The sequence below is a fragment of the Chenopodium quinoa genome, unplaced genomic scaffold, assembly GCF_001683475.1.
Source record: "Chenopodium quinoa cultivar QQ74 unplaced genomic scaffold, ASM168347v1, whole genome shotgun sequence".
Taxonomy (NCBI): domain Eukaryota; kingdom Viridiplantae; phylum Streptophyta; class Magnoliopsida; order Caryophyllales; family Amaranthaceae; genus Chenopodium; species Chenopodium quinoa.
The window spans coordinates 12103878-12117296 of NW_018745024.1; the positions used below are offsets into that span (position 1 = coordinate 12103878).

General features: G+C 33.7%; 2 protein-coding genes across 2 annotated transcripts; both read right to left on the reverse strand.

The window, feature by feature from the left end:
- Positions 1–248: 248 nt before the first annotated feature.
- On the reverse strand, positions 249–2351 carry LOC110708770 (putative F-box protein PP2-B12). Its single transcript, XM_021886987.1, has 3 exons — positions 1743–2351; positions 957–1075; positions 249–872 (listed from the first exon to the last, which is right to left on the reverse strand). Exons 1-3 carry the CDS (start codon positions 1782–1784, stop codon positions 392–394), a joined length of 642 nt encoding a protein of 213 aa, XP_021742679.1. The 5' UTR covers positions 1785–2351; the 3' UTR covers positions 249–391.
- Positions 2352–9261: 6910 nt separating this feature from the next.
- Positions 9262–11385, reverse strand: LOC110708769 (putative F-box protein PP2-B12). The gene is made up of 3 exons (XM_021886986.1): positions 10941–11385; positions 10149–10267; positions 9262–10042 (listed from the first exon to the last, which is right to left on the reverse strand). The coding sequence occupies exons 1-3, from the start codon at positions 11262–11264 to the stop codon at positions 9553–9555; spliced, it is 933 nt and encodes a 310-aa protein (XP_021742678.1). The 5' UTR covers positions 11265–11385; the 3' UTR covers positions 9262–9552.
- Between the last annotated feature and the right edge of the window lie 2034 nt (positions 11386–13419).

Genomic DNA, 13419 nt, shown 5'->3' on the forward strand with positions numbered 1-13419 from the left:
ATATAACTCTGAAACTTCCATGTTTTTTAAAGTGAAGCAAACGTGCTTTGGGCCTTTGGTATCCTCTTTATTTAATCGTTGCAATGCCGCCCTTGGCATGAAAGCTTCATAACTAGCTCTTTGACGACTTTCATTTGAGATTTCTCTCGTTTAAATTAACATACAAGCCAAGTAATAAGCTAATCATGTTACTAATTTCATTTCTGAAAAGCTTATAATGAGTTATATTTATGGAACATGACTCATATTCAAGGAACATCATATAATCACAACATAAAATCTCCCAAATGATCATGCAAATTGTCACATTTGGTAACATATACTTCGTATGATATATATCAAGCAATTAAAACAATAAAACTAGTTGATGTATTTTCCCTCCCTTTTATTCCTAGGCAATACTTGGTCTAATCTCAATTCCTTCAACAACCAAACCACCTTTCCAATTCCCACCCTTGATATCCAACACTTGCATCTCCACTTCTTCATCATCATCTCTCCCAGTCGAAAACTCCCCAATTTTGATCTCGAGCCATCCATCTGATCTATGCTTCGGAAGCTTTGCTTGACAATCAATCTCTCTTTTAGTCGTCGTCAACTGAGTCCATGACACAGGAGACATGAACTGGTTGAAACGCCTAGGTACAATATCGTACCTCTCCTTGGACTCCCAATAGAATTTGTCAGTTTCGCCTTTGCCTTCAGCAGTCGAAAGTGTTACCTCAGCCGGGGAGTAAAACCCGTACGCTTTGCTCTGCATCTTGTACACAAGATAAGCAGCATAATCTATGTTTGGAGATAACATTGATGTTTTTATATTCCCTTTGATTTCAAGCCAGCAGACAGTAACAAGTTCTGCTACTTCAGAAAACCTGTATACATTTTGCAGGAAACAAATCAATAAATTTTAACTCCTTAACTAACAAAGATAACAAATCTGAATTCTATAATCGTACCTCGAGTTAGGATCAGAATGCCATGTCCAATATTTTGGTGTATCACCCCAAACAATGGTCAGGTTTTTCGCAGATATGATGCAACTCTTTTTGCTCATTGATTTATCTAGTGAAAAATTCTGTTAACAAAAGAATTTTGATAGCTACATTAGATACACAAACACATAAAAATTTCATTAACTTAATTAGGAGAAGGAAAATCCAGAAGTCGGAGAGCTAATCAACTAGTCAAATGCTCTAGCCTCCTATATCGAACTCAACTATTGTTTATACGTTACAACTTACAAGTTGCAACAAGTCGTGACACGATACAAATTCCATACTAGGGCTCTAGGAGTAACATTTAGTCTCAAAGTATCAATTCTTTTGGAGTTTGCTATGAACAAGTACAAATTAAAGAAAGTTATGTAGCTAGCAAATAAACATATCATAAACAGTTAGAAAAAGTACAAGTCAAAAGCTTGATTATACATGAACCAAAGTTTTCATATGATTACATCCAATTACCTACTAATCTCTCACATAACTAAAAAAATCACCAAACAAAACTACCATGTCACATCGTGATATATTAAGAGACCGTGCAAAATCAAATGTTTTATAAGTATATAATCATAAGTAAAGGCGTGTTCAAGACAAGATACTATGAAAAAACGAGTAACAAAAAAATTGAATGACTATAAAAATTAAATAAAAACAATATCTATTCTCATGCAAAATCAATCATTAAACAAGAAAATTAGCCCAAAAATTGCAACAAAAAAAATCAAATCAAAATTAAAATACCAGAGCACCGTCATCGATGAGGAGGTTGTCAGCGAGATGCATGAAAAGTTTTTTTTTTTTTAAATATTTTCAAGAGAGAAAGATCCCAGTTAGCTAGAAAAAACCTGTAATAGGAGGTATTTTCGTCTACTAAAGCTTCTTTTTTAAAAAAAAAAATTTATTGAGATAACCCCATCACTAGGGCAAATAACGTACATATGAAATGTTTGAAGTGTGAGTGATGTGTGGGAAGGGTTTTTTTTTTTTTTTTTTTGGGTGTAACCTTTGCAATTTGTTAAAGCGAACTTATTTTTAATTAAGTTATTTTTTATGATACTTTTTCCTACTCCCTCCGTCCTTGAATGAACGTCTCATTTGGCCTAATTTTAGTCCCAAAAAGAATGACCCATTTGTTTTTCCCAACATCTATTCATCTCCCTTCCTTTTAAAAGTGCCAACTTGTCAATCTTGTGTATTTTAATTTTATTGGTTGTTGTAAAACAATACTTAGGGTCTGTTCTCATACATTGAAATTCAGTTCAATTCAGCTCAGTTCAGCTCCTAATTTCCTTCGCATTATTACATCATGTTTATTAGGCATAGAATAAAGATAAAAACTTACCTCTAGGACTTTCTCTATATATATATTAATTACAAATTATTGATGACTTGTGTTTTCATATACATTTGTACTTGCAAATTAAGTTTCTACCCGCGAAATCAACCCAAATGGGTCGTTCTTTCGGGGACGGAGAGAATACTAAATAAACTTATAATTTTAATTGGTGTTAAATTTTAACTCAATTTTTTTAATTATTCAAAAAATAAAAATAACTTAATATTTTAACTCAATGTTATTTTAAGTGCCTCAATTTAACTCTTTGCGTATTCACGTAATCCATTCTAAATTTCTACTAATGTTAAAGGATTTATACATAAAGAAAAAAATATACTCTGTATATATAATCACTTGTTGTTGATTTAAATCGTCTCAATGTATATATAGTTTCCAAATATCATAAAAGTTTTTTTAGTAATTTTTTTGGCATTGATACTGTTTCAAATCATACTTTGACCTCCGCTTTATTACATAATTTACTAATTTTTGGAAGAACATTTACACAATTTACTTTAACCTATGTTAATGATTTGTGGACAATGTATACATTTCAAATATGTGTATTTTTTAAATATATATTATATTTATTATTAATTAAAGATTTTATTGATCAAAATACTTATTGGACATACATGTTTAATCAAAATAAATCAGTTATTATAAATCATAAAAAAATAGCAGCCCATACTCCGTAATAATTAAAGTATTACATATCCACAAGACCACAACGTAACTAATCAAAATGGGATACTTCAAAAAAATAAAAATAAATAGAGTATATAATATATTAATATGCATGGCTTGCCAGTTGCCACGTACTTGAACAAGTGTTGCTACTGCAAACCTTGAATACCAGGTGTAGTAGTCTTACAATTCCCCCATTTTTGAGGAAATCGTATCAACTCAAGAGTCAGAGGTTGTAGCTGTTAAAAGAAGCATGAGGTGTCCAAACAACAAGTTAAGAGTCACTCACACAGTAATATAACCTACGCCCCTACAACAACACGGAGTAATTAAGCTGGCTATGTATGAGCCTATGAGGCTATCCTAGACACTGAGATCCCAACACTAAGCTTGACACATAATTTACTAAACAATGTACTTGTACTCTGTACTCCATACTCGGTCTGTTCTGAATTTATTCTGATTAACTGAACTGAATTGAAATTAGCTGAATTAAACTGAACTGAATTGAATTAATTGGAGCTAAACTGAACTGAAAATAATCTGAAAAAAACAAACCCTTAAGCTTGACACATAATTTACGAAAAAGATATACTACCTCCGGTCTTATTACTTGCAACAAAGAAATATTTTATGTCTCACAAATAATACCCCTTTGTTGCGAATAATAATAACCGGAGGTAGTATATTTTTTTCGTAAATTATACATGCAGTGGTACTTTTTGCCATTCTTTGTACTATTAAAGTTTAAGTTTGTTGATTATTTTTTCGTAAAATACCTATCACCAATTATGCTGTAGTGATATATTTTGTCATCCTATATATTTCTAAAACATATAAGCGCTATGCGCCAATATTTAACCAACGAGTTATATTCAGAGCATGACATGAGAATTCCAAACAAAGAAAGGAGCAAAAATAAGCTACTCATTTAAAGGTTCTTTTAAAAATGGTGGGTCATGAATCTATCATATCCAAGTGCCTTATTGAAGTAAGCTAGGTGATAAGTAGGGGTGGGACTTTTCAAATCAAACCGTAAAACCGCCTGTTACCGAATCGAACCATTACGGACCGATCCGTTTATAAACCGATAAATATAAACCGAAAACCGAACTGAACCGTTCAATATCAAACCGAAACCGAATTGAACCGCTCAATGTCAACCCGTTACGGACCGTAAACCGATAACAAACCAAACTGCGCAAATCCGAACCGAAACGAAACCGAACCGAATGGTTTATAAACCCGTTAATGACCCGAATCGTTTATAAACCGAAACCGTTTAAACCGAAAAAAAACCGTTTAAACCGAACCATTTGTAACCCGCTAACCATTTAAACCGACCCGTTTATGAACCGAAACCGTTTAAACCGCACGTATAAACCGAACCGTTATAATTCGCTAACTGTCTAAACTGAACTGCCATAACCCGTTAAACCGTTAAAATCGAACTGTTTTCGAATCGCAACCTGTTTAAACTGATCCGATTACAAACTGCTTAACTCAAATTGAATTATTTACAACCTAAATGGCTAAATAGTAAATACAATTAATGTTAATAAATGTATATCTAATCAAACGGCTTAGGTTTATACAAAGGTTTATCACCTAGATCTAGGCCAACGGCATTATTAATATCGTTTTAGATTACTTATTTATTTTAATTACAAGATATATCATTTGTATCATTTTCATTCCAGTAATAATGCTAGTCCACCCAAATTATCTTCATTGTTCCTTGATATTCATGATCATCCAATAACACTCAAAGCCTCAAAGGTAACATAAGATTGGAGATGTATGAGATTGCGTTACACAAGTGGCATAAGCATTAGAATATTACTGTACTAGTCAATAAGGCGTACAATCATTCACATTATCACTTTATAAAACTTTCTTATACAAGTATTTTGTAAAGGGGAGGACTAAAATGTTTATAAAACACATTTTTTTAGCTTTTCTTATATTAAACCAGATATTAAGTAAAAGAATTTTAATAAATACGGAGGCATCCCAAATCTGTAGCCACAATTATTTCATAACATTACCACAAATCCAACAGATAAATAGCATTGAAATTAGAGTAATATCAACAAGCAATTAAAAAAAGTCACCATTTTCATTGATTAAAATTCACAATACATATACCAATACATAATGAAACTACTATCACTACTACCCAGATTAGATTTCAGATTTATCAACTGAAACATCATCAAGTTTAGGGTTGCAAAAAATGATACATTATAAGATGAAGGGAGGAGTGAGAATGTGAGTGATTTGGGAGCAGAATCTTGAAGCAGCAGCACAACACCCAAGAGCAGAGGAAATAGCAGCAACAAGCAGGAACCAGCACACGGAATAACAGATCAGCAACTTATCAGAAGCAAGGAATAATATGAGCAGAAGGGACTCAGCAGGAACTTATTTTTGTTTTTCAAAATTGCTCTCAGATTTACGTTTATCGTATCATCACTGAGCAATGGCTGTTTTAACTTAAAACTTGAAAAATGCTGCCAGCAAGTACATATACATTGAAGTCTCAACATAAATGACAAGGGCAACGATGATTCAAGAAAAATTAAAACAGCAAGCATAAGAAACAGCAGCAACAAAACTTATCATAAATTCATAACACAAAAGGCAACAACACAGCACCTCAAGCTGGCAGGAGGAAGGAACCAGCTCATGCAGGCAACAATATAGGCAATAACAACTCAGCAGAGACAACAACCAAAAGGCAAAAGCACTACCAGCAGGCAGCAGCTCATAACAAGTTCAAGCAACTTCAAAATTATAGCTTTTGTTTTTTTAAAATTGCTCTCAGATTTACATCACTGAGCAATGGTTGTTTTAACAAAAACTTAAGAAATGCTGCCAGCAAGTACCAAAATACATTTAACTATTTAAGTCTCAACATAAATGACAAGGGCAACGATTTTAAAAGTCTTGAAAAATGCTGCCAGCAAGTCTGAAAATAAATGACAAGGGCAACGATTTTAAAAGTCTTGAAAAATGCTGCCAGCAAGTCTGAAAATAAATGACAAGGGCAACGATTTTTCAAGATAAAATAAACCACAATGAGACACAAATACCAGTTATGCAGATGAAGCACTTTCGGCTTCAATCTCTTTACCAATAAGGAGGACGTCTTCCTCAACATCCGCTTGATAACCACGGCACCAATTTTGGGTGGTAACCAATGCCTCAACATTCTTTGGCAAAAGTTTACCCCTATATCCTCAAAAAGAAAAAAGCATACATAAGAAAAGCTTAAATTTTTTCAAAAGTTTCCAATGAAATTATGAACCTATAAATAAACATGAGATGTTTATTTTACTAGCCCTAAACTAGCATTTATTTTATGCACATAACTGCAGAAAGTGACACAATTTGGTCTTTTGTTAGGTAAAAAAGCCAATAACCACATAATCTGAACAACCCATCATCATTACTTTTAAATCGAGCATAATAAACAACAAAACAACACAAATCTACCATTTTCCCGTAAAAAACAAAAATACAATCAACAACAGATTTTAGGCATATTTCGACTATATTCAAGCAAGAACAACAACAATAATCAAATACAAAAACAGAAAAACTGTATTAAAAAAAACGAAAAGGAAAAAGTAATTACCTTTGACGGCTTGAAGGAGATTTGAAGATGGAGAACTGCCTGAACTGGAGATCAAAAGAAAAAATCAAGAATGTAGATTATCAGAACTTGAAATAAAAAAAAAAACCGAAACGAAAACGAAAAAAATCGAAGAAATTAACAAAAAAATTACCTTGAGGTTTGACGGCTTGAAGGAGAGGAAGATTTGAAAAAAAAAAAAAACGAGAATGGAAAAGTTAGAAATCAGAACTTTGGATCCAAAACAAAAATGAAACGAAAACAAAAACCCTAAATAAAAAAAGTAAAAAACCGAAACGAAAACGAAAAAAATCAAAACGAAAACAACAAAAATTAACAAATAATTACCTTGAGGTTTGACGGCTTGAAGGAGAGGAAGATTTGGAAAAAAAAACGAGAATGGAAAAGTCAGAAATCAGAACTTAGATCCAAAACAAAAATGAAACGAAAACAAAAACCCTAAATAAACAAACCGAAACAAAAACGAAAAAAATCAAAACGAAAACAACAAAAATTAACAAAAAATTACCTTGAGTTTTGAACTTTTGACGGCTTGAAGCCTTCAAATTGAAGGAGAGGAAGATTTGAAAAAACAAAAAAACGAGAATGTAAAGCGAGAAATCAGAAATGTAGATCCAAAACACAAATGAAACGAAAACAAAAACCCTAATTAGGATTTTTAAAAGTTGAGAAGTTGAGCTTGAGATTCTTGAGAATTTCAGAACGAAAGAGTGAGAAACTGAGAAGTTAGAGAGAGAAACTATGAGTGAGTAAAACGGCTGAATGACTGATAGAGTGGGTTTTTTTTTTCTAGGTTTAGGTTTTACTTGTTCAGTTGATCTAACCGTCCATATTCAATCTCAACATCTAACCGTTCATTTTTTTTTGTAGATTCCAGAATATTCATCTAGATCTAACAGTCTAGATTTTTCTTTGTGCTTTTCTAGGTCTTTTTGACCGTTTTTTTTAATTATTTATTATTATTATTATTTTGAGGGATTATTATTATTATTATTGTTAGTATAATTATTTGTTAATATTATTATTATTACTAGTTTACTACTACTATTATTATAATATTATTATAATTATTATTATTATTACTATTATTATTATTATTATTATTATTACTATTATTATTATTATTATTATTAGTTTATTACTTATAAGTTATAAATTGTAAGAAACGCAAATGTTTCAAAATTGAAATTGATTCAATACGACATAGTTAATGACTTAATGAGTTAATGCATATCAATATCTGACATCTCTATATGTATATTACATATATCTGTGAGTCTGTGACTGTATATCAGTATATATATATAATAAACTAATAATAACTTAATAAGTAATACTAATAACTAATAAAGTAATGAAAATCTAACCATTGTTTTTCATGGGCATTCAATCTAACCGTTGTATATTTGACTATTCGTACATTAGTATTGCATAATGATTTCATCACCACTTTAATTAGTGATTTCGTGATTTCGTTCATTTAACTTATTAAGTTGTTTGAGTTAGTAATCTAAATAAAGTAACAAACTAAATAACGAATCCATTTAATCTCGTGTAAGTTATAATTTATAAGAAATGCAATGTTTGGAAATGGAAATTGATTCAATACGATATTGTTAATGTATATGTAATTATAGATTAATTATTATGTATATCATATCGTACGAATGTATGGTTGGTATCATTATCATACTATCATAAGTATCATTGCCTCATTGAATTATTGGTATGTACTACAATCGATAAACATATTTACATATCTGATCATTAAAACTTAAAAGTTTAAAACACTTGTTGATCAATCTAATTGAATACTTGTACATTCTTAATTATCGATTTATCGTATTATAAGTATCAACTCATTAAATCATGGTCATGACGCGATCTTTAAAACAATCATGAATTCATGACCCAAACCGCTTATAAACCGAACCGACATGATCCAAACCGTTCATAAACCGAACCAATTGAACTGTGTAAACCCTCCACTAAACCGGCCCATTTCAAACTGAACCGACATGATTCGCACCGTTTATAAACCGAACCGATATTGACCCGGGTAAACCCGCCCCTAAACCGACCCATTTCAAACCAAACCGGCTTGATCCAAACCGTTTGTAAACCGAACTGACATTGACCCGGGTAAACCCGCCCCCTTAACCGACCCGTATCAAACCGAACCGACATAATCCGAATCGTTTATAAACCGACCCGCTTATGACCCAAACCGAATTTAAACCGCAAAGAAATAAACCGAAACCAAACCGAGCCGTGACTAACCCAAACCGAACCAAACCGACCCGCCAGCTAAACTAAACCGTTTCAATCCGAACCGCTTCAAACCGAAACCGACTCAAACCGAGGTCAAACCGAACCGCCAGACCGAAGTCCCACCCCTAGTGATAAGTGATACTGATTTACATGGATTCTTCATTGTAATACAAGAAAAGTACATGAAACAAAAATTATGAATCTTGTTCCTTTAGCATTATTGCCTGTATGATAACATAGAAACCTTGCCAACTTGTAGCCCAACTCTAGCTTTGGCGCAACAAACCATCGGAAATGATGAATATGAGTGCAAATTGTCACATTCAGTAACATACGAAGAAAATAATAAGGTGAAATCATACAAATAATCTCTTCTATTACAGAGTACTACAACGAATAGCTTCACCATTCTTAGACAAACAGTTCTTATTCTGATCTTAAACAAGCAGTAAAAAGATTATACGGCTGCTGAAGAAGTGAAGAACGATGTGAACGTCCAACAAATTTCTCTCCAAGAAATTTAGCAAGCTAATTAAGGATAAACGAATCGACTTAAAAACAATAAAAACTAGTGAGAAATTGGTTTGAACTCTCTTCCTTTATTCCTTGGCAATTTTTGGTCTAATCTCAATTCCTTCAACAACTAAACCACCTTTCCAATTCCCACCCTTGACATCCAACACTTGCATCTCTACTTCTTCATTATCATCACTGCCAGTTGAAAACTCCCCGATTTTAATTTCATGCCATCCATCTGATCTTTGCTTCGGAAGCTTAGCTTGATCAACCTCTCCCTGATTCGTCGACTGAGTCCTTGACATAGGAGCCCTGAACTGGTTGAAAATACCAACACGCCTGGGTACAATTTGATACCTCTCCTGGGATTCCCAGTAGAACTTCTCAGTTACGGGTTTGCCTTCAGCAGTCGAAAGTGTAACCTCAGCCGGGGAGTAAAACCCGTAGGCTTCTCTCTCCATCCTGAAGACAAGGTAAGCAGCATAATCTGTGTTTGGAGATAATAGGGATGTTTTTATTTTCCCTTTGATTTCAAGCCAGCAGACAGTAACAAGCTCTGCTACTTCAGAAAACCTGCATACATTTTACAGGAAACAAAATTAGTTAACCAGCCTCTAGCTAAGCTACTGCTCAACTATATAACTAACAAAGATAGCAAATCTGAATTCCGTATACGTACCTCGACTTAGGATCAGAATGCCATGTCCAATATCTTGGTGTATCAGCCCAAACAATGTTCAGATTCTTGGCAGATATAATGTAGCTCTTTTTGCCCGTTGATTTCTCTATTGAAAAGCTCTGTTAACATAAATTTTTATAGCTGTATTAGACACAGAAATATATAAATATTTCATCCTTTTGTAGGGTGAAGGCACATCCAAAGACCCTGACTCCAAACCTGAAAGTCGGAGAACTAGTCAACTACTCTAGCGTCCTATATCCAAGTCAAGTTAAATTGTTCTTTTACACATTTTACAGTGTACTAACATTTATTGGTGTATACTAAAATCAAACCAAAAAATTAATAAACAAATCAACAAAAGGCAGTAGTAACTATCATATTGAACCAATAAACACACTATGACACTACCAAAAAACAAACAGAAAGAAATAAAAGTTAGTCCGTAGCATCTTTTTTAAAGACAATTTCTCTTTTTTTTTTTTTTTTTTTTCTTCCAATGCTTTTTGGAGTTTGCTATCAACAAGTACGAATTAAAGAAGTTATGCAATTAACAAAAAAAAGCATATCATAAACGGTTATAAAAAGTTCCAGGTCAAAAGCTTAATTATCAACCAAATGTTTCATTTGATTACATAACTAAGAAATCTCCTTCGACCAAAGATACATTGAAAACCGAGCAAAAACAAACGTTTTGTTTTGGATAATTAATTAAAATCAAATGATAAATTATAAAAACACACAAATAAGCCCGGAAAAATTAAATTGAATGATTAAAAATAAAAAAATTACCAAAGCACCGTCATCGACGAGGAGGGAATTCTCGGCAAGATGCATGAATAACTGTTTTTTAGAGAGAGAATCAAGCAGAGAAAGAGCACCGTCGGATCGAGAAAGAATTTGACGGTAATCGGACGGCAGGAAATTCTCCCAAACAGCATCAGAATCAGAAGCAGACTTGAAGATTCTAGAAACGGAGGAGAAACGACACGCATCACGAGGACTGGTGAAAGAAACAACGGCTGCGATGCAACCTTCGGGTAAGATGTAGAAATCTATGCCGTAGAAAATTTCTGCTCCTCCTTCAACCATTTTGAATTCTCTTTGGTCTTCCATTTAAAAATATATTGATATTGATTTTATTGTTGGCGTTTGAGAGATGAGTTTGATATTTGGGGGTGAGAGAGAGGATGGGTTGGGTGACACGTTTTATAGGCGGTGGAGAGATAGAGAAGCTTAGGGGTTAAGTCTGTGATGTCGATATTATATTTAAATTTTATCTACTTTTTCAAATGTTATTAAAAAGGGGATCTGATTCAAAGGTTGTAAAAAGGGGATTAGATTCACATTTGTTCTAGTGTAGGAACTAGGAACCTCACTAAGGCTAGGTTCCATTTCTCCGCAAATAAGTTTTTTGTGCCCCTATTGGATAATTAGCTAATGTCTAAATAATATAATTTGTTGTATTAACTGATTTAGGCCCGTTCAAAAAAATAATATTACCTCGTTACAGATTATGTGCAACATTTAGACATTTTCCCTCTCTACTTTATGTCAAATCGTTGCACACAACCTGTAACGAAGGTAGTAATAATAATTTAGGGTCTATTCAGATTTACTGAGCTGAACTATAAAGTGAATTGAACTAAATAGAGCTGAAATGAATTGTGTATGAGAGAAAGAAATTAGGAATTGAACTGAAGTGATTGGAGCCGAACTGAAATAAACTGAAATTAAGCTGAAGACACAGGCCTAAACCTGGGCACGGGTCGGGTTGGCCCGCGTGCCGCCCGGCACGGCCCGTCGTTCGGCGCAGCCCGGCACGGCCCGAAGTCAAGCACGGCACGGCACGAAGTTCAACTTCCGTGCCACGGGCCGTGCCACGGACACGGTTGAGAATTCCCAGGCACGGCCCGGCACGAGCACGGGCATGGCCCGCCGTGCTGGCCCGCGGGCCAACGGCTATAAAACGGCTAGTTTTTTGCCAAAAATTCTATAAATACTCACCTCCATTTCATTCCCAAATCACAAAATCACAATCTCTTCTTCTTATCTCTTATATTCTCTAAATCTCTAATAATCCTTATTTTCTTAAATTCTCTAATTATTCTCTTAAATTCTCTAATTATTTTCCTAATATCGGAAAAAATTAAAAAGTTCGTAATCGTAATTAGTGGAGCGTTGAAGCACGGTTGTAAGATCTAAACTAATCTTAAATTTATTATTGTTTTATTGTTATTATTAGAATAATCTTGTTTAATTATTATTGTTGTTAATTGTTATTGTTGTTGTTATAATTGTTGTTATTAATTATTATTATTGTTACAATTGTTGTTATTATTTATTTTTGTTGTTATTGTTATTGTTATAGTTGTTGTTATTAATTAATATTATTGATATTTTTATTGTTAAAATTGTTGTTATTAATTATTATTATTATAGTTAACCACTTTTTATTAAAAAATTAATTGTTAATTATGGCATCGAACAACCCATCATCTAGGTCTAGGGGGAAAGGCCGACTTATCCGTAGTAGTAGTTCTAGGGAACCACCAAATACAACGAGCCCCCAAATTACGAGTCAAACCAATGACCCCATTTACTTCCCCCCGGGCTATGAGCCATATAATACGTCGGGATTTCCAGCACCACCACTAAACCAATTTCCACTACCACCATACCAATTTCCACCTAATTATATCGGTAATCAACAAAACTATTGTTCTAGCCAAGGTAGCCAAGAAAGTACCCGAATTCCCTCCGGTTCTACCCCTTCTACTGCCACTCCCACTAGTCCCACTACTAACCATCACACACATCATGAATGGTTAACCGAAACTGAGATGCTACTTTTGAAAAACCGAAGGAGTGAGGTATGGCGTTATTTTGTCCTAAGTAAAGATGGTGAACAATGGGCAAAATGTAAAACATGTAATAGTGTATTCACGGCAGTTACCAAAAACGGGACGGGACACTTATCTAGACACATGAAAGCTTGTGCAAAACCAGCTAGTGATCCAACCCAGCCCAAAATTTCCCAATTCCATCCATACGGCTTTACATACAACTATGAGAGGGATAGGGATGAACTAGGAAAAATGATAGTACACGCCGAACAACCTTTTCTTTTCTCGGAAAGTGACGCATTCAACACCTACATTAACAAAGCACTACAACCCCAACATAAAAGAATCTCTAGGAAAACCGTTCGTTCCGCCGCAATGAAAAATTTCCTAGAGTACAAAGTCCGGTTACAAGCCGAATTGAGTAA